This window comes from Anser anser, assembly GCF_964211835.1.
Source record: "Anser anser genome assembly, chromosome: 1".
Lineage (NCBI taxonomy): Eukaryota > Metazoa > Chordata > Aves > Anseriformes > Anatidae > Anser > Anser anser.
In genome coordinates this window covers 7,306,780-7,330,664 of record NC_139720.1, presented here as the reverse complement: position 1 = coordinate 7,330,664, position 23,885 = coordinate 7,306,780, and the positions used below count along the sequence as shown (strand labels likewise).

The 23,885-nt window shown below is 52.5% G+C and overlaps 1 protein-coding gene across 9 annotated transcripts in view; it reads left to right on the top strand.

Moving 5' to 3' along the window:
- The window catches only part of FRMD4A (FERM domain containing 4A), a 362,821-nt gene that overhangs the window by 314,378 nt on the left and 24,558 nt on the right, over positions 1–23,885 (top strand). For all 9 annotated transcript variants that reach the window (XM_083819662.1, XM_083819664.1, XM_083819663.1 and 6 more), the window contains 3 exons: positions 9,561–9,637; positions 13,025–13,163; positions 19,697–19,838. In XM_083819662.1, the coding sequence (XP_083675788.1) occupies positions 9,561–9,637; positions 13,025–13,163; positions 19,697–19,838 (358 nt within the window). The remainder of the gene's footprint in view (positions 1–9,560; positions 9,638–13,024; positions 13,164–19,696; positions 19,839–23,885) is intronic.

Genomic DNA, 23,885 nt, shown 5'->3' with positions numbered 1-23,885 from the left:
AAAAAAACAGAGAGTAGGGCTTGATGTGAAATTTATAGAAACTAATGAATGCTGGGGACGAAGAAGCTGACAAATTGGTCCCTATCTTGGCTGATCGTAGAAGACCATCAGAACAGTAAAAGAGGCAAAAGAAATGTGAATTTCAAATAAGTTAAAGGGAGCCCGATTCACTTGCATAACTCCTTGCCACGTGATACATTAAAGATAAAGAGCACAGAAGGGTTAACGGTAAGACTGAAATTGGGTATAGGAGACCCCTCAATCCAGAGGTAAAATGCTGAATTGGTAATATGCAGACAGGATTTTGAGAGGTGTTACAAACCCTCACGCTCAAGGAGGGTGTTTCATTTGGCAGCAAGTTGGTTTCTGTTGTCAGAGGCATGGAGCATGTGTAGCACTCCTCTCACTGGCATGCCACGGGGTATATTCAGAAAAGGCTGGTAACACATCCACAATCAGCTGGGGTCAGACGCAGCGTATTGTCCTCGTGGCTAATTGGGCTCTTCTTGGAACAGCATCATTTCCTAAGACATTTGCAAACATCTTTGCATAGCAGACAGGGATGAAATATTTAAAATTTACAAGTGATGCAAGAGGGACAGAAAACATTTCCAGGAAATGCTGGTTTAAAAGCTAGTGGAGTCTCAGTGGCATTGCTGTAATAAATTATTCACCGTGATTAGCTGACTGTTAAGGACTACCTGCTGGCTCCTTCTGCTCAACATTTTTATTTCTTTTCCCTTTGCTGATCCTTCGTGCTTTTTGGATTATGGACTTGGCTGTAAACTGAACCAGTCTTCAGGTCATGGCAGGTTCAGCTCATTTTATAGTGCAGTAATTCAGTCTTGGTTTAGTGCTTGGAAATGTGCTGCACCGGAGGAGGGAGACGTACATAAAGTGAGGTTTCTCACCGTGCTGTTCCTTCTCGTGGAGGAGGTTGCTCACCCCATTTCCTTATGTATCAAAATCTAAGACCCAGACCTGTGACCACCGAAGAGCAGCCACAGTTTAAGACATTTTCCTGCTGAAATGGCTTTTTCCATTGCTGTTATGCAGGGGACCATGGCCTCGGTAGCACCTTTTTTGAGGCTGCTTGCTTCAGGTTGGAGTGCCCACCACCCAGCACCAGGCTTTTCTCCTTTTTGCTTTCTGCCTCCACCTCAGCACCTCCCTCAGCCTTGCCACTGCACCCCACTGTCCCAAAAAATTGCCAAGAGCACTGGGAGATGAATAAATCAGATCAGAGCACATTGGGCTGGAAAGTAGGATTTTGTCCCCAAGATGGAGAATTTCCATGGGGTTTGGCTGGGCATGGCACTAGGCTGTGATTTAGTGAACATTTCTTCTGGCAGCAGTACCAGCTTAAGTGGCCTTCGCCACTCTCCTATCCCATCCCAGTCCAGAGAAGGAAACTGCCCCAGCAAAGTGATCAGAGCTCAGCGTAACCCAGCCAAAAAAGAGCAGCCACTTTTAACCTTGATCAGTTCCCGATCCCGTTCACCATCTGGCCCACAGTCAGCATCAGCAGCACAGCTGTAGGAGCTGGGTATGGGTGCAGGCTGCATAAATCACAGTGGCCAGATAAAGAAACTATCATTAACCTACACAACAACTTTGTGGAGTGAGACAAGGGCTTCACAGCTCAGAATAAGACAGAGTTGGCTCCATGGAATTTGTCTTGCTTGAATCAGGATGAATTAACTACAGGGTGCATATAGGTCGTAAGCACCACTTCTTCTCATATAAGCTAGTAGAAGTTTGGCTCAGTGTCTCTTCCAAACAGGGCTGATCTCAGACAATTAAGGAGGCAGCAACTAAGGAGACTGACTAGGTAAAGCGACTTTTAAAAATGCGTTAGCTAGTCATACAACAGTCATGCTCAGTTTCCATTGTCTAGGTAGGTAAGTACCTTGATCACCTATAATGCTTGTAAGCACTAACAAATAGTCTGCAGCGCTGCTGTCTTATAAGCAAGCCAGCACTATTTCGGTGGTTCGGTGTATGTGTACCGTGGTGATACTGTCAGGCATAAAGTCCCGGGGTTTGCTGCAAGAATCCACATTCACAAAGGCTACAGCACCAGGTCCTATCCCCTGCTGCAGCCAAGTCAATCCCACAGCTGCCATGAAATACAGGAGTACCCATCAAAGTAAAATTCACTTGCTCTAAGTGTCATATTCAGGTCTTAAAGGGTAATTCTCTATAAAAGCAGCCGCCAAGTCCTAAATGATTCTGCAGCGCACAGCAGGAGCTTCAACAAGATGCAAAGACAAATCACTCTGACAACACAAAGTGGAACAAATTGGAGCCCAGCACCCTGGAGTTATGGCAGAGATCTGGAGTGAGACCGAGGCTTCCTCAAGCACTTGTGCTCGGCTCTGAAGTGGCAGCAGGCTCCCCACGTACCCCACCCTTCCCAAATGCTGTCTCAGTTCACCAGGACTTGCTGCTCCGAAGGTCTGGACATCTCTATCACGAGGTGAAGCCAGGCAGGAGTTCAGTGGCTGCAAATACGAGGCATCTTGAAGTGAGTGGCTGGGCAGGAGGCTCAGAAGGTCGTGCATGGCAGCCCATTGCCATTCGTATGGGATTGCTGCTGTTGTAGGGCCCTATATACAGACACCCTGCATCACAGGTGTATTTTCAGGCACACAATCTAGTAGGTTTGTGCATCGTCATCCCATGACTGGGCATGGGGTGGGTGTTCCTGTGTTTTGGTTCCAAGGTGGATGTGCTTTACAGAATGTCAGGGATTGGAAGGGACCTTGAAAGATCGTCTAGTCCAATCCCTTAGTCCTCAATCATCTAGTCCAATCCCCTTTAGTCATGCTGCTAGAGAAGGCAAGGGGATCTTCAGGCGAGAGAGTGGCATAAATCATGAGAGTGAGCCATAGCTGACTCATGGGCAATAGCTTGGGCATCCTTTATGCAATACGTAGAACATTGTGTCAGAAAGGAGGGATCTTCAGTGCAGAAAGTCACTTTGATGTGCACGCAGAGGAGAAAAAGGAGAAAAATAATTTATAAAAATCAATAAGAAAAGTTCTCTATAAACATATCGATCAAGATTCATTCAGCATGGTGACAGCAAAGCAACATCTAACAGCGTCTGCCAAATGTGTGCGCATTGTAGGTGGATTTGGTCGGATATCAGATCAAAGTCTGATCTCCCGGTCTGTATACAGTTATAGACACAAATATCAGGTTACATGATGTAGGCAAATAATGCTTTGTCCAAATAACGGCTCTTCGCTCTGAGATCTGATGCTTTACTGTCACTCCGAGCCAAAAAACCACTTTGAAATTTAATAGGGAATTGTCTCCATAATGGAAATGAAGGCGGATTGGTGATTATATAGATCTAGATGCAATTTCTGCTTGGTCAGGCCAGAATTGTTTGTTGGGGTGGTGTGGTCCCATGAGAACAGCACGCAGCAAAAAGGATCTCAAGTTGGACCAGAAACGGTTTGCCTGTTTGGCCAAAAAAAAAAAAAATGTCCCAAAGCCTGAGGGGAAGAAGTAATTAGATAGTGAGCTGGGATTGTTGACAGACCACCAAAAGTCCTGCTTAGCCAAACCGCTCTCTCATTCCTTGGGGGAAGGGAGGACAGCGAGCCTCTGGGAAGATCATTGGTGGGGTCGTTTCCCCACATCAAACCACACAGGAAACCTTTTATTTTTTTGTTCCAGAAAAGAGAAAAAAAAATGCCCCAAACTAATAGAAGTACAGGAATGAATGGAAGCATGGCAGGAGAGAGGGCTAAGTTACAGTGCAGCAGCGTCCTCATCTCCTGACCCGGGGGGCACCCTGAGCACTGGGTCATGCTAATTCACAGGTGACAGCCCGTGGAAATCTCTTGGTAAATCTGCCAGCGAAACAAGATCCTGTTTGTTTGAGCCGAGATGGTGCTCGGCCTGGATCAAACCCTTCCTCGTTCACCCTAGCTAGTTTGACAGAGGTATGATTGATGGGAGCGGGACTGGCTTGAGGCAGAACACAAATCCATGGCCGGAAACCATGGCCCCGCTGAAATCACTGGGACAAAACTGCCATTGACTTTGCTGGAGCCGTGATTGCCATAGAGCTTAAAGCCAGAAAGGGACTGCTCAGAGCCTCCACCCTGACCTCCTGCATAACTCAGACCCTAGAATTTTGCTTGCTGGTTTGTTCGGAGGAAGGAATTACATTTCCAAGGAGGAATTTTTTTTGTTGTGTTTGCTTTGTCTTTAAACTGGATGAAAAAAGAAAAAAAAAAAAAAGACTTGGGAGTTTGGAGCTTTACTCAAGCAAGCTGTGTGAAAAGACTCTCATTGTTCAGTTTCATTGTTTAGTACCAGTTTTAGCACCAGGATATCCTCCAGGGCTGGATCTTGCCCGTAGCATAGGAGAGTAAAAGGGTTGCATCTGAGCTGTAAGAAACGTGCCACGTTATTTCCCTGCCTTTCCTAGAAGGTTCTCAGAGCGCCCAGTCTAGGTGCTACGGCGGCGATCCGTGCATTTAGAAGGACGATTGCTCCTTCTGCATAGGGTGGCTTAACGAGGCATTAATCATCTACGAAGCCGAAAGACTTGAAGGACTGGGAGATGCCACGTAGGTCAGTGAGTCCAACAGCAGTCACAGCAGGTCATTCATTAGATGCTTACAAAGAGAAATCCAGGTCAAAGAGGCCTTTGGAGGTCCCTGGCCCAGCCTCCTGCTCAAATTTGGGCCAGCTTCCCACATAAGTCAGGTTACCCACGGCCCTAGTGTTTGACCACCCCTCACTGCTGGTTCCCACTGTGTCCCCGCAAGGTCTACCAGTGCACACTGCCCAGCTCAGCGCCAAATCCAGCTCTTCTGGGCGCAGCAGGCAGAAAACAGCATCGGGGACCCTGCCCCACCGCGGGGCAGAGAAGCCTGAGAATTGCTCCAAGCGGGAGTATTTGGGCATATTTCTTTAGGAACCTGAATCCGGAGAGCACTGGGCACCAACCACCTTTGCTGCCTTTCAGAAATCCTCTCTCCTGTCCCTGCCACGAGCTGCAGAGTGTCTAGCACTGATTAACTCTGCTCCCCACACCAGGGCGTGAGCGACCAAGCCAGAAATGCTCCCCTCTGCTCATTCGAAAAACACCTTCCCTCCTTTATCAGGAGCCTCTGGCATTCTTCACATGCTCTCGCGCTGACCCTACCTCCTGCTGTGTGCAAACTCCACCGCGCCGGCCCCACAGTCAATAAAAGTGGTAAAAACCCACTTCAGGCTCACACGGCTGCAATGGATGCAGATCCCCGGGCCTCCTCTCCTCCAGGCTCAGCTTAATTAGGGAGCAGCTAGCAAACCACAAGCGCGCTCACAAAAGGAGCTTGCGTCTGAAGGGCTTTGACTGCAGCTCTTTGTAACCAGTCGCAAACATCTGGTGCCTGGCGAGCCTGCCGGCCTCTTGGAAGGGCTTGGCAACCAGAATATTCCTGTAGCTTGCACCTGAATTCCCCACAACACACCGTGGAGGGCTCGGGTCCCTCCCCGGCTCCTTTTCTAAGCTGCCAGCTTTGAAAAAATAAAAAATAAATTCTGGTAATGCTTTCCCCACCGTAGCCCCCTCAGAGCATCTGAAACAGCACGCGTGGTCCGATAGGGAACAATTATTCCCCGGGCTGCCCCTCGGATGTTTGCAGGTTGATAAGCAGCCTTGCAAAATCAAGCGATAGCTCTGGTTCCAGTTGTATTGTCAGGATGAATCAGAGCCCTCCGTGCAATCTCTCTGACTCAGAGGAAGAGGGAAAAAGGGCAATTCTCTTCTCTTGTAGGAGCCCCTTTCCCATTCTCCTGTGTGCAGCTGTGCTCAAAAGCCCGTCTCGGGGAGACTTCCTTAAGCATCTAGCGAGGACTGAATGAGCTCATGTGCAGCCTGTAATGATGGCAACTACCAAAAATTGTTCCCATCTGAAAGCTGCCCGCTGCTGCACGATCCAAAGCGGGCTGCTGACCTCAGAAGGGATCCCAGGGGCCAAACTACCACATCACAGAGGCTCGCCCCGCCGCAAGCCCCGCTAATTGGCCCCTTGTCTGCAGGCTCCGAGCGAGAGCAGCTTCTAAAGGGCCGGGGAGCTGTGCTCTCAGGGACATGCTGTGTTACCGAGGGACTTTCTCCTTAAGCCTCATTTCCAGCGTGGTTGGGGCCATGCTGTCCCTGTCCCTGCTGCGAGGTGCCTTTGGTCTGAGGAAGCCCAGACCTGTGGTTTTCCATCTCAACGTTCGGGTCGCCGCGCCCCTAACACAACCCCAGGAAAGCCAATAGAGCTCTTCCCACCCACGAGGGCGAAATCTACCAAAATCTACCAAAGACAGCCAAATGTCACAAAACCAGTCCCCTTCTGTGTGGGAAGAGGCAAATCTGCCATGGACTTGAATGCTTTGGCTCAAACTAAGCCCCAAACTGGCTCTCCAAAACCTGCACGCATCCGTTGTCGCCGCATTTCCACGAGACTGTGCTGAAATTACGACCAGCTCCCTGCTGCGGCTCTTATTCCCCAGTGAAAGTTGCGAGCACCGGCGTGGTAAAAGGATCTTGACGGGTAAAAATTACGCTTCCATTTAAGACCCACTAATGGCACCTCGTGCATCTGGCACCGAATTAACGGCATCAATTGGAAACCGTGCATAAGCCGGGCAACCGGCGAAGGGAACAGCTTGCTTCCACGAGGAGAAATCAGGCCTTGTTCCTCCTGCGGGGTTGTGATCCACTAACGGGAAGGCGGGTGCTTTCTTGTGGGTAGTCACGTTTGTGCAGATGGGATTCCTTCCGTGGAGGAAGGGCGAGACCTCTCAGATCAACACGGGCAAAAGGAGTGGGAGGCTGCAGAAAGATATTTGGGCAGCAAAGGGAGAGCACAGTTATGGCAGCGGTAAAATGCACGTATACACATCCGAGAGAGTGGTGCTGTGGCAAAAAGTACCCAAACTCAAGCTGTGGGGTCACGTTCACCCCTTCCATCCTAAGAGCCCAGGCTTGCCTCCTTCTCTACCCTGCCAAGGAAAACAGAGAAACTAGATATAAAAGTGCAGTGACCTGGGGAGCTGCTCCGGTGCCCAAAATGTAGGTGTTGAATGCCGTTTTGGGCACTGCTGGGTATCCGAGACATCTGTGTGGGGCTGGCACACACGGCACCGGCCCTACAGGGGTCCTGCTCCCCCCTGGGACAGCGGCGGGGCCATGTGGGGCACCCCGGGGCACGAGAAATGGCCCTGGGCGCCTGCGCTTGGCCAGCTGACAGCTCCCCCGGGGCCGTGGGTGTTTGGACAGTTGGAGTTAATCATCGAAGGGAAACGGAGCCGCAGCTAAGGAGCCGAGCACCGGGAGGTTTGTTAGAGGCCGAAACGGGACAGGGTTAGGGCACGGGGGCAGAGCTGCATGGAGGAGGGTGGCGATAGGAGATCCCCGCGTCTACCCGCACAGCGCATCCGAGGAGAGCGGCTGCCGGCAGCTCGGAAAAAGGTTTCCAGTTCCCATTGCGCCACGCCGGAATGACAGCAGGGGATGCAGGGACGGGGGGAGATTTTCTGGAGGGTGTGAACCGCCGGGGTTTGAGCCGCTGATGGGTTCCACATGTCTGAGCGCCTCCCGGACACGTCGCCTCCGCATGCTGCGCAGCGCGGCCCCGTTCCCCCCTCCCTGCGGTACGCACGGGCATCTGGACGTGCGGAGGGATGTTTCGGAGGCCCACGCCACGGTCTCCTGCTTGACCCCTGCTGTTGTCAGCAGGAGTTTGGGCCCCAAACTGCCTTTTGGAGCCTCTGAGGCTCAGCTGAAGCTCGTAGGGGAGACAGAATTCACATTCAGATCGCAGTTCCCGGCTTAACCCTTTCACCCCAAGCCTGTCCTCTCTCGGCGGGGAAGATAATAGGTATTTCTGTGCTCCGTTCGGTCATCGTGGCTTTCACGCAGTGATTCATTTTTCTGTGGGAGGAATCAATCAGCCCTCTGAGGACGGCGTAAAACCCAGCCCTTCGAGCTCCCTTCGAGCTCCCTGTCCCTCTTGGCTCCCCTCCTCCCTCGTCCTCCCACCATGGGAACGACCCCGGGGGCACCGAGCAACTGCGTGCCCTGGGGGGGACACAGAAACTGTAGCATGGCTGGGCTGTCACAGCCCCCACCCTTCCATCCAGTTGTAGAAAGAAAAAAAAAAAAAAAAAAGCAAAATACAGAAAGACAACTCTTGGAAGCTCCTACAAACACAACTATTTTCAATGCTCGTGCCCCTAGCGAAGAGAAAACGTTCGGGTCCCCGCTGTGGCTTGCTTTATTTTCTAGATCTCACCTCCACTAGAAGCTTAATCGGTGCAAATCAAATCACGCCTCCTGTTTGCTTATCTCCGGAGTGCTGACACTGGCAAGCAGCTTATCTTGGCGTGGCAGGAGCCAGCTCCTTCCTTGGGGGTCGGACAGGAACTCAACAGAAGCTGCCTGTAGTGGCAGAGGGAGTATAAATCAGGGAAAGCTCTGCTGGCTCTGCTCCTAGCGCAGGGAACCGGCCCCGAGCCTCCCTCTTTGCTCGGGGCAGCACAGGGGAAGGCAATGTGCAAGAAACAACCTGGAAGGCGACATTTAGGTTTGGGGGAACTCTTTGGTAAAGATGCGGAGAGGTCGGCGGACCTGCCCGCAGCGGTCGTTTTATTTTGCGGTCTTTTTATTCCCGCTGCTTCTTCGCTGTCCTCCCTCCTGCCCCGGGTGGGGGGGAGGCTGCTCGGGAGCAGGGACCCCTGAGCAAGGTGTGGGATTGGGGCAAGGTGTGGGTTTGGGGTTTTGGCCTCTGTGGCATCCCAGCACCCGGTGCACGCTCACGCGGAGGGCAGGCAGGGGTCCCTGCCACCTACCCACGCCTGCTCAGCGCTGCGGGCACTGGGCGAGCACCCGGGAGAGCTGAATTTTCCCCCCCGCCCGAGCTTGGGTCCGTCACCCAGCCTGAGCCCCCGTTTCCCTATTAACCACACCGTTGGTTTTGTCTGCATCGTGCTTTGAGACGACGCCAGCTGGGGTCAAAGCCGGGCTGGGGACCTGGCGCCCCGATAGCGACCCGCACCCCGATAGCGACCCACACCCCAAATATCTGCCCTACAGAGGGAGGCTGCCTTCACCCCCCCCCCCCGGAGGTCTGCTCTGCCCGTGCCCTGTGGGATCAGCCACACGCAGCCCAGCTGCCCACCCTCGAAGGGAAGAAAAAAAAATCAAATATAAATTAAATATTAAAAATAAAAGGCACCGAATCCCGGCTTTCCGTCCTTTTTAATTTTTTTTGCGGGTGGAAACCGTACGGGAAGAGAAAGCGTGCCGGGCAAGCTGGAGGTGGCTCCATCCCCGCCTCCCTGCGGGGAACGGGGATGGGGAAGGGGAAAAGGGATCGGGGAAGGGGATCGGGGAAAGGGAAAAGGGAACGGGGAGCGGGGAAGGGGAAGGGGGCCGGGCCGGGCGGAGCGGGGCGGAGCGGGGCAGCCCCCGGCGCGGCTCCGGGAGGGAGCGGAGGGCAGGGCGCGGGCAGGGCTTGCGAGGAGGAGCCTCACCCCCTGCTTCTCCCCCGCAGATCTTCCAATGGAGGCAGCTGGAGAACCTCTATTTCCGCGAGAAGAAGTTCTCGGTGGAGGTGCACGATCCGCGCAGGTGAGAGCCGAGCCGTGCCGAGCCGTGCGGGGCTCTCCTTGGAGCTTGGAATGGGTGGGGGGGGGGCTCTCTTTGAGCCGGGGGCTGCTCCTTCTTTCTCGGGCTTTGGAGCCGGCTGGCTGCTTTTGCCGTTGTGTGCCTCCCTCCTTTCCCCTCCTAGCGGGATTTTGCCCTTCCCTCCGCTTTGGCACCCTCCGAGCGAGCCACGGGGCTGCGTTTTGCTCCCCCCCCCCCCACGTCCCCGTCCCGCTGGGAGCCGGGCGCCCCGTTTCGCACTCGCACGCTGCCTTGGCCATAAATATTCAGCATTTCAACGGACAGGAATGGCACCGGACCAGGGGCAGGCTGGATGAAAGCCCGTCAGTCTGTTTAGCAAGGAGTTTTGTGGTTTGGTTTTTTTTTTTCGTATTTTAGAGACTTAACGTGGGAGAGAGTGAGTTGAAGGCACAGTGCTGCATCTGTTGCCTGCATCCGGCCCCCCTTGCTCATCTGCGTTGGTGGATGGTTACAGCAGGCACTGCCCAGCCCGTACATTGCTCCCTAAGCTCTTCCCACTAAAATCCGTGTCCCCATTGCAAAGTAAACGTGAATGCAGCCGATAGAAACCGGCTCCCTTCCCTGGACTGATTTGATGGGCTGCTGGCAGCAGCGTGTTTTGCTGATCAGTCAGCTGTGATCCTGTTTCACCTGTTTCCCGTGCCTATCTGTATACTAATCCCTGTGCTTTTATGGGGGAAATTTTGCATGCAGCTTCTCTGTGCGCGTTTGCCCTGCTAGGAGCAGGGTCACGCCGACACAGCGGTGCCCGTATCCCCAGGTACGTTTTATCAAAGCGAAAACCGAGCAGAGCAGTTTGTACCAGGCTGCAGCTCCGGGTCAGCGGAGCCTCAGAGCATCTGCTTAATATTAAGCATGTAAATAGTCGCATGAAATCTAGCAGAGCCAATTCCCGACGTTGAGAATATTCCTGGAGATCTTCCAGCAGCAGGAGCTGGGGCAGGGGGGGGGTGTTCATTTCCCCCACCAAACCTTCGTCGGCGGGCGAGGCATCGGAAATGTGGGCTGCGAGCAGCCAGCTGCAAGAAGCCCCCAAACGCCCAGGCTGGCAGCTTGCTGGAAGCAGAGATCGCAAGGAAGAGAAAGCAAATAGCTCCGGGACGCTCGAGTCATGATGATATCTGCGACTCAGTGTCATGCGTGAAACGTGACCACCCGGAGGAACTTCTCTTTCCAGCCGTGTGTCGTTTGCGTTCAGAGGATAGGAATTCCTGACGCTGGAGAGCTGCTGCTTTTTATTCCACCGGTGCCGCTTCTCCGAATGAACTCCGGAAAGACAAAGCCCTGTCCAGCGTGGGTTGTTGTCAGCCTGCTGCTTTCTCTCTGCAATCAACGCGGTTGAATTTTGTAGCCTGAGAGCACCACCAATGGGGTCCAACGGGTAGTCTGGCTGTAAAGCAGCCGGGCACGTCGCAGGGATGTGGTGGGAGCACAGCTCAGGTTGTAGCAGCCTCCTGGCCAAGGGGGATGGACCCTGCAAGGCGGAGGACTGGCCAGCGCAGTGCTCCCTCTGCATTCCTCTCCCTGTAGCCAAACCAGAGCCTGAGTCAGCAAAGCCACGCTCGCAGGCACGGGAGAGCGAGCACGGCTCCGTGGTTGTGGCCAGGGCTGGGCAGCACAACGCATGTTTCTGAGCCCTGCCCCTGCCCGTGGCTTCTTGTCCCGAGCAAACCCTTTAACCTCTCTTCATCTTGGTTACTTATCCCGTAAAGGAGTATAGGATGGCACCAGAATTAAGGCTCGGGCCCATGTTTGAGCGCCTTAATGCTTCAGGACCTCGTACCCCACTATGCTGCAGAGGTTGGTGTCCCGTAAATCAACACGGAGCGTTCAGAGCTGAATCCCATCTCCAGCTTTGGCTCCAGGAGCACCTCCCTGCACAGCCCTCGTTCCCCGTCCAGCGATGGCGATGGGGCAGCCCCGCGCTCATCCTCACCGGGACCACCAGCCTCCATCCTGCTGCCTCCCTGGGGAGTTGTCTCAAGATGCACAGGGTGGCACGGGAAGGGCTCAGCCACAGACACAAGATCCCTGTTGTCTCAGATTTTGTTTGCATTGGCCTGCTTTCTCAGAGAAATTTCACTCCGATTTGTGGCTTCACAGTTTGATTCAGGAACACGTTTTGCAACGCTGCAAAGTCCCTGACACGAGAGCTGTCCCCCGTTTCCCAAGCGGATCCTGGCCAGCAGTTCCCATTTCTCTGTATAGTTTTGCTTTTCTTTCATTCTTGGCTCTGTCACCATTTCCTTTCCCCACGTGCCTTCCCTGCATTCCACCTTCACCTCTGGTTTCGAACAGCTCGGTAGCTCACGGGCATGCTGGAGGAGAGGTGGCAGGAGGGGAGCCAGTGTTTGAGCAGACTTGAGGACTTCAGAGCGCTGGGCAGAGAGTCAACCAACCCTTGCACTGCCCAGTAGAGCTCCTGCAGTGTCACCTCCACGTCTGCGCTGCACAAAGTGCCTGCTGGCTGTGGAGCTCCTTCATAGCATCCCCTGCTCCCCTTCCTTCTTCCCTTTCCCAATCTGTGTTCCTGAATCAAAGCCCGTAACGAAAGCATCCAATTTCTGACCTAGCCTGCGCTCTCATTCAGGGGATTTGCTGGTGGGATTAGATTTGAGGGATGGGGAGGGATCATCAGGCAGTTTTGTACAGCTGTGAGAGCAGGGGGAAAACTAACCTGTATTTTTTTGCTAATATTTGAGGACAATCGTGAGTCCCAAAGAGGAAACAGCTCTCGTTTTTCCTGTTTTTATACTCAGTCAGCTAATCTCTGAGTAGCACTCTTCTCTCCAGGGCACTAGGCAGCCCTCTCCGAGCCTCACAATGTCCCAAACCACACGGCAGGTCCTGCTACATCCGTTTACCAGTGGGGAAATTGAGGTACCTGAAGAGCTTCTCCCGCATCCTCTAAAGCAGCCACTGATCCTGGGGCTCTTTAGTTGTCACCAGGATCCTGATATTTGAGATCCACCATCTGGAGGCAGCGGAGGGTGTGAGGACTTGGCTGCAGGTGGCTCAGCATGGGATGAGACACGCAGGATTCACCCAAGCTTTGGCATCAGTGACTCCCGTGGCTGGCGTCAGCTCAGCTGAACCCAGGAGTCCAGTTCAAACTGGGCAAACTGGATGATCTTTCTTGGTAGATCTCCGGTGCTTTCTAACTTGAGGAGTCATCTAGAGTAAAGGCTGTCTTGATTTGAGTAACAATTTCCCTCTGCTCTCTAAGCATTTTTCTCTGCTTTTACTGTGAGGTCTGGGGTTGTTTTCTGTGGCAGAACGTATCTGAGGAAACCGTGGCGTAACCCCAGCTCATTCTTTTTTCCTCTCTAGGGCATCTGTGACCAGGAGGACCTTTGGGCATAGTGGCATCGCTGTGCATACGTGGTACGCCTGTCCGGCACTGATAAAATCTATCTGGGCTATGGCCATTAGTCAACATCAGTTCTACCTGGACAGAAAGCAAAGCAAGGTAAGCATGTTGGTGAGGAAGTGCGTGCGTTGTGTGAGTCGTTCTCACCACCCAAGCACCCAGCAAGGTCAAGGTGGCTCCTTCTCTGCTGTCCCTTTCCACGTGAGGTCAAAGAAGGGCAAAATAACTCAAAATACCTGCTGACTTTGGCCAGCTTGAGGGAATTTGTGATGAATCCACATCTATGGGAGTGAGGTTTGAAGGGAGAGTTGTACTGAACTGTGGTCAAAGTGGGGAAGCCAAAGTTTGCACACAGATGGGGTCATGTCCGTGTCTGGATGGTTTCCACACGTCTTTTGGTTCTTGAACTCTGTCATAAAGTTAGGGCAGCTTCCAAGGAGTGATTGCAAAGCAGCTTCAGGCTACACACCTACCTTGGAGTTCTTCTTGCTGTCCCTTGCCTTTTACTATCCTATTTTCCCTAAAAATGAGGGGAGGGGTATTATTTCTGTCTCTCCATCACAGCAGCTGGGGGGGCAGGCTGCTGACAGCCTGGTCTTACAAGGAACTGTCTTGAGGTGGTGCCACACTGAGGGCCGCTCAACACACAAAAGAAACCACCTTGAAACCAGAGGAGCGTGTGTATTCCCTCTAATTCTTTTCATCAACAGTAATTTTAGGCATACCCAGAGCAGCAGGAGATCGCTTTGATCACTTTAAGATCACTTAGAGACAGACGAGAGACTTCTCATGGAGACGTCCCTCTTCATATGAGCCTGCTGGTGTAAAACTTCACAGATCAGATGAAGGCTGTATTGAGTGGGTACCAGCTTATGAACACGGACAAAATTGCAAACTCACCCGATAGCAAGTAAGGGTTTCTGGTCCCCCACTTCTACCCAGCACCACCAGGGCGATGCACCACCCTCCCTGTTTTGCCCAGCTGTTGCTCTCAATAAAACAACCCCACAAATAAAAGTTTAGTGTTTTTTTTTTAACTTTTAGCCAGATGGATTTGCTGATCTAGCTGCAAGGTATTTAGGTCACTAGCAAGCAACAAACAGAAGGAGATTCCTGCTCCTCCCATTTCTTTGGTAAGATACTGGGTCTTTTAAATGCCCAGGACTTCCCTTCAGTGACTTCTTTTGTTGCTGGCAGATTGTGTTTCAATCCGAGCTCCCCTCTCTCACACCCCTACAGACAGCACCACCCACCAGCCCTCGTTTGCCAATCTGTCACGTCTGCGACCATGTCAGAGCGCTTTGTCACAATAATCCCAGCGGTCACGCTGAGCCTTTGAAGTTATGGTACACAAACATTTTTGTGCCTTTTCCTTAAGGGAGCTGGTGTTTTAGCCTGTTGTCCTCAGCTTTGACGTGACACCGTCAGGATTGATAGATCCATCAATTTTAAATGATCCGTTCAATTCATCCCCTCTGGTCACTTCAGGACACTGTATCCGTGTGCACTTCGCTTTTGAAAACCAGTAAAGCATGCTCTAGAGGGGGCTGATGTGAAATGTCTTTGTTTCAGCTCTCAAGAGCTCAGGCAAACATTTGAGTTTCAAGTCACGCAGGTCCCCATCCCCTTAAATCAGAGTCCCCACTTCAGATGAATCCCCAGCTTCAAAGCGAAACTTAGACACCCCCTGCTTTTATGTCCAAACTTGGCATTTCACATGGTTTTGACAAAAAAAAATAAAAATAAACTGAGAAGAAAAAGCCTGCTGGAACTCATTGCAGCTGAGCCTTCACCCCAGTGATTAGATGGCAGGAGATAAGACGGCGATGAAGCAAGCTTGAACTCCAAGCTCTTCACATAACTGTGCACCAGTTGGATCTGGACCTGCTGCACAGCCCCGCTGGAAAAGCCTATTCACGTGATTTTAAAATGAAACAAAATCAGCTCGCATGCATTTTACTCCTTTTGCAAGGAAGCGAGGTCCCAGCCTTCCCCACGGTCTCGCTCCACGTTGAACTCCTGCCAGCTCGCCGAGTTCCCAGCGTCTCGCTCCCCGCTGATTTCTGTCTGTGTCTCCATGCAAAGTGTAACGCAGGCTCTGAAAAGATCCCCAGCCCTCTGAGCGAACATGTCAGCGTGCAGAACTCCTGTCAGCTCTCCTTTCTGCGTGAGACAAATGCAGCAGGACTTTAAGCCGTGCCTTTGCCCTGCTGACCGCACCGAGTCAATCAAACGTTTGCCCTAGAAGCCCCGAAAAGTTTCCTTTTGTGGAAATTCCCAGCAGCACGTTCCTCCAAGCGCAGGGCTCTCTGGCTGAATGAACTGGCAGAAAATAGGCCTGGGCTTTCAAAAAATCCTGCTGAAACACCTGCAGCCAGTCCCCATCACTGCAAGCAGGAGGGATAAATTCGTCCCTGATGTCCGTCCACTCCTGCGTCTCACTGAGGGATTTTCCCTCACCCCGTGACCCTGTCAGAGCAGCACTGGGGATCAGTTTGGCCCCGTGCTTTGAAATGACTCACGAATGAGCTAGTCTCCTCTGCCTAAATGAGACTTGGCAGGTCTGCACTAAGTGCTTTACGTTGTGTTTTTGCCTAGAGGGACTGCAGGGCCCAGGGGAGCGCTAATGGGCTGTAATCTAGCTTTCCACCATTGTGCTGTCCTACGAAGTCTAGCCCAGGCCTTTCTCTAGCTGCTGCTCGGTGGCCTGTATGAAACGAGCTGTGGCTCTGATTCGTGCTGCTGCCGAGTGGCTGTCCAAGTACGAGACCACCCGACAGTGATCGGCACCGCTGGAGTCAGCAGACAGCAGGGATAGAGCAGCGTGGAAAGTTCACCCCCTTCCCATCAGGAGATGCCCCATCCCCTCTGGTTAGTACAGGGCACCGTACAAGGCCAACGGGATCCTGGCGTGCATTAAAAGGAACATGGCCAGCAGGTCAGGGGAGGTGATCCTCTCCCTCTACTCTGCCCTGGTCAGGCCTCACCTGGAGTACTGTGTCCAGTTCTGGGCTCCCCGATACAAAAAAGACAGGGATCTCCTGGAAAGAGTCCAGCGGAGAGCCACAAAGATGATACGGGGCCTGGAGCATCTCCGCTGTGAGGAAAGGCTGAGAGACCTGGGTCTGTTCAGCCTGGAGAAGAGACTGAGAGGGGATCTCATCAATGTTTACAAATACCTGAGGTGTGGGAGACAGAGGGATTTGGCCAACCTCTTTTCAGTGGTTTGTGGGGACAGGACAAGGGGCAATGGCCACAAAATGGAGCCCAGGCAGTTCCGCCCCAACATGCGAAAGAACTTCTTCACGGTGAGGGTGACGGAGCCCTGGGACAGGCTGCCCAGGGAGGTTGTGGAGTCTCCTCTGGAGATATTCAAGGCCCGTCTGGACGCCTACCTGGGCAGCCTGCTCTGGGGAACCTGCTTTGGCAGGGGGGTTGGACCCGATGATCTCTGGAGGTCCCTTCCAACCCCTACAATTCTGTGAGTCTGTTAGCACAACTGCAGTCGGATCCAACACCTTCCCCACCAGCAGGTTCGCATCGCTCCCTCTGTGGAGGAAGCTCACTTCTGCCCTGCTGATCTCCCGTGTGCTCTCTTTTGGTTTGCTTTTCCCCTGTGCGGGCTGCAGGGATGCCAGGCTTTGGCCTTACCCTACAATTTCATTTCCCCAATGCACTCTTACTGCCGCTGCTGGCTTGGCATGCTGGCCAGGACTGCAGCACCCAGCTGTGTTGCCTTCACTCAGCGTTTTCCTTGGTGCCTAGTCAAACAGGTAGGGCCAGAGCGTGCTCTAATTTGTAGTCTGGATGTGAGTGAAAATAAACTACATGGCTTCCCACCATAACTACCCTACAAGTACAGGAAAACCACGGCCTCACAGAGCGGGAGGACAGGGTCTGTCTGTACAGACATGGGGTTTGTAGCCTTTCCTAGACATCCACTGCAAAGAGTCAGTCTCCTGAGTTAGGTTTGACCGGTATGGCTGTTCCTGGGATATTCAAGGTATGCATAACCCTACGTAACTGTAGGGTTATGCAGCATATATACATCTGCGGGGAATAAATCACTGGGGTGGCAGCAGCCTGAAGACTTGTTGCCTCCAAAGATCTGGCATTGCAACAAAACAGCAGTTCACGCTCAGGCTCCTTATCGAAACTCAAGCTGGAGGAAATCTTGTTAGATAAAAGCAGTGGCCTTCCTCTTCACCTAAACCTAACCTTCCCGAGCTGCTTGAAGAACATTTTTCACAAACCTTGTTGCATCCTATTTCTGACCAGAAACCTCAGATCCAGAAGCAAAAAGAATGTTATCCTTCTCCCTGGGCTGAGTCTGGGGAGGAGTTGCTGGAAATGAGAGGTTTTTGTCTGGCTGTAGCATTAGTTTAGGATGCTCAGTACTGGCTGCCTGATCTGCTCCAAGATCTTGGCAGGTAGCTCTGCCTTTGCACTCAAATGAGTGACTGCACACCCCTTGTTCTTAGGGTTGTTGTGGAAATAAGCTTGTGAGGCATTCGGGTACCTCTGAACGGTAATGGCAGAGCCTATAAATACCCAGGAATATTAAATTATAATAGTACTTCTGTGGGTGCTTTCAGTATGAGGCTCTCCCAGTGCTGTCTTCATTTGTAGTCTTAAATTAATCTTGGAAATACAGTGTGCAACAGGGAGACATTTTCCTTCCCTTATTATCTCACTGATGTGCAAACAGAGGCAGAGGATGGCTGGGATCTTAACCTTAAGTGCCTTACCCAAAGCCCCACAGGAAATCAGTAACAGAGCCACGAGTGAAGCTCCACGTGGTGAGCATTCAGCCTTCGGTTCACCCTCAGTTCTTGTTCGAATGATCTCTGCTTTCTGAGGATGTGAAAGAGTGCCGAAAATCCCATCATGGCCAGCTTTCCCTGTGCTCCCATCTCATGTTAGCTCTGGTGGGAACGGATCACGTCCTGATATGTAGGTGTCCATCAGCTCCTGATTTGCTGGTGCTGGAACACATCACATACGAGTAGAGCTGAGAGTCTCTTCTGGCTTTGCAGAGGTGAATGGTGATCTTACAGAGAGGCTCTGGTGATCTTACACTCGGTCTTCACCACCCTCCCAAACAAAAATTTACGTGCAGCCTTGGCATGGCGTGCCCACAGCTTTCTGGGTTCTGGGAAATGAAGATCCCAGGTCCGTGGCCCTGGGAGGCAAAGCTAATTGGAGCTCAGCAGCTCAAGGCTTGCAAGATTTGGGCAGCGGGCTGAACTCCAAGCTCTCTCACAGGAGGTTCAGCGATTCAGAAGCCAATTTCCAGATGGGAGATGAAACGGCAGTCATCTTTGTGTGCAACACACAACATGTTACGGACAGCAAGCTTCTTCCTGACTCATTTTCCTCTTTGTTATCGTGGTTTGTTAGCTGAAGTGAATTCACCAACCAACACATAAAACAGAGCTCAGAACATAAGCCGGTCCTTATTTCAGAAGAGGCAGGAGGGATTTTTTCATGTGGACAGATGATTCCACAATGGCTTAATGAAAATTTCCTTACATTTCTCTCTGAAGCGCTTGAAGATGACCTCAGTCGGAAATGGGATGCAGGACTAGAGAGCTCTGGGGGTTGTTCTGATACAGCAGCTGCCATTTTAAGGTGATCCAAAGGCTGTACTGGTTAGAAAAAGGGCTGGAAAATTCTTACGGCCACCCAGGTCTCCACCATATGCAGAGTTCATCCTCGCAGTACTTGTAGGGCTGTAACTGAAGGGCCATCCCCATCAGCTGTGATCAGCGTGCTTGATCCTCTTGTCTATTATTCAGCACTCCCAAGATGCTGCCAGCGATACGAAGCGTAGATAGAGGGCAATCCACCAACAGTGGGGTTTGGATGGCAGAGGCAAGGCAGCCGCTAGGACTGGGCGGGCCCAGCCCTGCACCCGGCCTCTGCGCTCAGTGCCACCGGGATCAAGGCTTTTTTCTCCTGAGATAGGTTTACTTTCCCCTGGAGGTTCCTAGATTGTTGACATCTGGTGCTGTACAGTGGGTGACTCCTTGTCCCAGCATGGCCAGTTCCTGAGCTGGGGCTGGCTGTTTTCTTACTGGAGTAATGTTATTGCTCTGGAGAGGTCCCCCAAAGTAGGTGTGTTGCATGCTGCTCGTTAGTCTGGACCATGACCAGAACATGTTTTCCTGCCAATATTTTCTTCCAGCTGCTCATGACAGCCCATTTAAGCCGCGTCCTCACGTTGTGTTGGTCCAGAGCTCATAGCAGATTTGGAAAGACCCCTCCTGGCTTCATTCAGTTGCTAGAGGTGGTCTTTAGCCTTCAGGCTTTGCAGTTCATTACGTTAGCATTTCTGGAGGTTTCTTATTGTGTGTGCTAGCACAGTGAGTCCATACGTAGTTTCTTTAAGAGGGAAAAATATCCATGGCAAAGCAGAGAAAGTAACAAACAACAGCAAGCGATGCCAGAATTGCACCCACTTAGGAATCTAAAAAGTGCAGCGGTGAGTGCAGTGCCAGATTGCTTCTATTCTTGTAAAATAATCCGAGTTTGCTGTGGAGGCCTGTTTCCTGCCACAGTGAAATGACTTCTTGCTTCTGTGAGCTTTAAAGAAGTGCTAGGTAATTACTAACTCTTGTGTCCCTGTCCAGTCCAAGATTCATGCTGCAAGAAGCCTGAGTGAGATTGCGATTGACCTGACCGAAACTGGAACGCTCAAGACCTCAAAGCTGGCCAACATGGGGAGTAAAGGCAAAATCATCAGCGGCAGCAGCGGGAGCCTTCTGTCATCAGGTAGGTCCTTCATCCTGTAACGAGAGAATGTGGTGGGAAGGGCCATGGCCATAACATCACGGGGAGCTGCCAGAATCTGCACTGCAGAAATGAAAGTCACTTCCCTTCAGTCTTTCTGTCTGTCCAGGTGTCAGTCCATCTCTCAGCGTGTTGCCCCCCGACCAGCACAGGCCACAGCCTCCCCCCTCTCTCGTTACAGCTGCTCCTTTCCTCTTTGGCCCCAGGATGCCACCTCCAGCCTCTCGCTTCCTCGCTGTGACCTGGTCTCTCTTCACAGTCCCTGCTGTGATCACCCCTTGGCACCCAGCTCATCCCAGGCCGTTTGCTGCCCTAGGCAGATGTGTCCGTGATGCGGTCCCCAAAGAGCAGTGGGGAAGCAGTCAGCCAGTGCAGCAGACAAGGGAAACTGAGGCTGGGAGTTGGTGATGTCCTTTTTCAGTATCAAAACAGGGCGGCTTCTTCACAGAGCACACACCTGCCTTGCCTCTTTGTTGCAGGAATTTGCCAGGTATCACAAAAGAGCTGTGCCCTGCCGCTCCCCACCAGGGACCTAGAGGTTTCTTTTAGTGGCTTAGAGCACCTTCCTGAATGAGGAGGACAAAACCTGTGAAAGAAACTCAAGAGAAGTTGAGAAGGGACAGAGCTAGAGCATCAGAAGAGAAGGAACAGGGAAGGGGAGTCAGGAGCTTGTCTATTTCTTTGAGACTTTGACTGAACAGGTCAAGCGGTGTGTAAGTGCGAAAACACTCCAGGAGCAAAAGTAAGGATTGGTAATTTGCAGAGAGCTTGGAGCTGCTCAGTGGTGAGCTCTTCAGGAGGGCAAAGTTGCAGGTATCAGTATAATTAGTAGTTCCAGTCAATTAAATGCCCTCTTTTAAGTGTTACATCAAGTTATCGGAATTGATTGTGATGAGATCTGTAACAGCAGAGAGTAACCTTCTCGTGCTTGCCAAGGAAAAGGTCTGTGTAAGAATGCACGAGCTTTAAAACTGAACCCACTCTGCTGCAGTAGATCAGCTCTGCATCACCGTATCCTTCGTGGCTCTTAAAAGCCACCCTCTCCTGCCCGGAAAATGCCCAGTAAGGGGTTAAAATGTGCAATGCTTCCTGAGCTCAGGAGCAGCCTGCTGTGCAATTCCTTGCCCTGCCCGCAAACAGAGATGCCTTTCTGCTCCTTAGGTCCCCCCGACTCGGGCACACAATCCACCGTCTGTACCTCCCATCGCTCCGGGAGCGATGCAGTAGCCGAGCAGCTCCTGGCCCGGTGTCGGGTTGTTGGAGCTCTTTGTTTGGCATTTTTTCCAGCTCTCCTGCAGGAAAGTAAATAACGCTAAGTACCCCGAGGAAGTTCGAAAGGTCTTTCCAAGATCTTGGCCTCCTGGGCACCATTCCCAAGTTTGTGAAAGCTACTCGGTAGTAATCCTGTTTTCATGTTCATACACTAACTTTTAGCCTTCCTACAAAGCACGTGGGGGCCTGCTTTCTGCTCGCACACTGGGCAAGAACAGCAGCCAGGTGAAAGCCAGCAGCAAGTCAGGCCCAGAAAAGCTCTTGGAGGGCCAACACCTGATCCGTGCTGTGTGGACAGAAGTCCCAAACGGCCACCTGCCCGTGCTTTTATTTCTGTATTTTTTTTGCTCCCAGCTCAAACCCATTCTGGCTGGAAATGGGGTCTGTGGACTCAGCAGAATTGCGATAGTGACCAGACCCGTGCAGAGGTCGCTGACCAGAGGAGTTATTTCTTCTGGCTTGCGTAGGTGGATGAGCCTACATCAATGCCTTCTGAGGACTTTGTGAACCTCTCTTTTGGCTGAGGTGCTGCCAGTGGGCCAGGAGAGCATGGCTCCCTCTGGGTTCCTGCATTCAGAGCTGCCTTTTAGGTCCTACCAGCTTTGGGGACAGGACTTTTCCAAAAATGTTAAGGAGCACTGCAGGGTTTGCAGCTCCTCTGTGCCTTCTGGAGCTAGAAGCACGCTTCCGGAGGTAGAGAAATGTAGAGAGAAGACATTTGCAGGGCAGATACCAGGGAATAGAGACCCTGGCTGGCTTCCGTATGGTCACCCAGATCCCTCTGCCCCAAGAGCCCCTTCCCTCGAGCCCGGCTGGCAGTGGTGACCCAGCCCTGTCCCAGTGGGTGGGAAGGGGCATTCACTGCCTCTCCCGGTGGGCACCGTCACCAGCTCCATCCCAGCACTGGTGTTTCCTCCCATTGTGCCGACGTTATCGGCGCCCAGCCACAACAATGACGGGTTATCGCGGCACAGCCCGTGTGCTGGAGAGAATAAGTGCAAATGATTAAGTGGCCGCAGTGGATTTCCAGCCTATAAATACCCGGAGTGACTTGAAATCACAAGGGCAGAGCTGAATCCGTCGCTCCTACCCCCACTTCCCTGCTCTTCTCTGTCCTTCTCTCCTGGAAATTACTCGGAGCCATTTCCTCCCTTCGTCTTGCTCCTCCTCAGTGGAGGGGCTGTCACTGCCACGAGGAGCACACTGAAGCTGCCGTGTCTCTCCTGGGTTTGCAGCAAGATTGCAAGGAAATAATGCGTGTTGCTTACAGCTGTCACGTTTGCTGGCCAAAATTTTGCAGTGTGGTGCTTTGCAGTCACTGCCCCACGTCACTTACAGTCTCAGGACACAGCAGAGGGGAAGCGGAGCCTTCTGCTGGAACAGTGACTTCGTGTGGTCACAGCAATTCGGGACCAAAGCCCAAGCTCCTCCGTGTTTCCCAGGCCCTCGATCTCAGTCAGTGTCCGCTGCAGTTGTAAGTTGGATCCCTGATGCCCCCAAGCTCCTTTCTTACAAGCTCACCTTTTAATTTCTGTCCTCATTTCAACTCTTAAGAGGCTGCCCAAAACAGAGGGCTGCCGGGATGTAGCTCAGGGATCTTCTGGGCCATTTCTGGATATACGGGGCGAGATTTGCCTACAGATAAAAGCTCTGCTGGCATGAACCATGATCAAACCCAGCAGATGATTATCGGAGTGAAATCAAATGAGGTCTCAGGTGGATTTTTGTTTCTTCAGAGCAGTCTGTGCCATACGAGCTTTACAGCGATCCTAGCCAGCAAGGAGCCCTGTTACTGCTGGGCTGTTGTTGCCCTGAACCCCAAACCATCCCACTGGGCAGAAGAGAGGCCACAGAGGAGCCACCTCAGCTTTAGCTCTGCAGATGAGGCCCCTCGAGCCCTGCTCCTCCAGCAGCGGCAGAGGTTTCCCGTGAATGACCTGTTTACACTGGGAAATGCCACGAGCGTGCAGACAGGACCCGGCCAGCCAATTCCCCCCCTCCATCCGGCGGGGCTGGCTCCCAGCTGTGCGCCCCGCTGAGCGTCAGCAGCGGATGAAGAGCACCCGGCACGGCCCGCGAGCTCACGAGGACGAGCTGCCCGCAGGATGTCTGAGCGCATCCTGTGCGGAGCAGCGCCAGCTGGGCTCCCCGCGCGCCACGGAGGAGGATTTCCTATTTGTCTGGCAGAGCCGAGAGCGAGCGGCCGGCCGAGGTTGCTGGCTGCTACGTGCTGACATCCTGGTGCCGTGAGTCAGCCCGGGCTCTGGCACGGAGCAGAGCGGGGAGACTCCACTCCCTGCTCCAGGGACAGCTTTCTGCGGGGACCTGGATGCAATGCCAGCAAGCTGGAGCCGGCAGCAGGATGTAGCGTGAAAGGTTTGTCACATTTAGATGTGTTTTTACTGCAGCAGGAGACACAAAATAAGAAAGAGAAGAGCTGGATGCTCCTCCTTCGCTGCTGCTCAGCCACCTTGTTGCAGCTCCTCTCCTCTCACAGATACTAGCACCGAGCCTCAGCAATTTCTGCCCTTCGGCATCCCATCTGTCCTCCCTGTTCATTTGCATCATTCTCACTTATCCCTCTTCCACTGTGCTGCAGGAGGTGGAGAAAATGGGGACCAAAAGTGAGTCACTAGTAGGGCTCTGCTGTACAAACCTGTGGCTCGTGTTGCTGGTCTCCTTCCCTTCGACAAGCTTTACAGCAAAGCTTGTCTTGGAGCAGGCACTTCTTACCCAGGAACCCTTGTAGACCTGGAC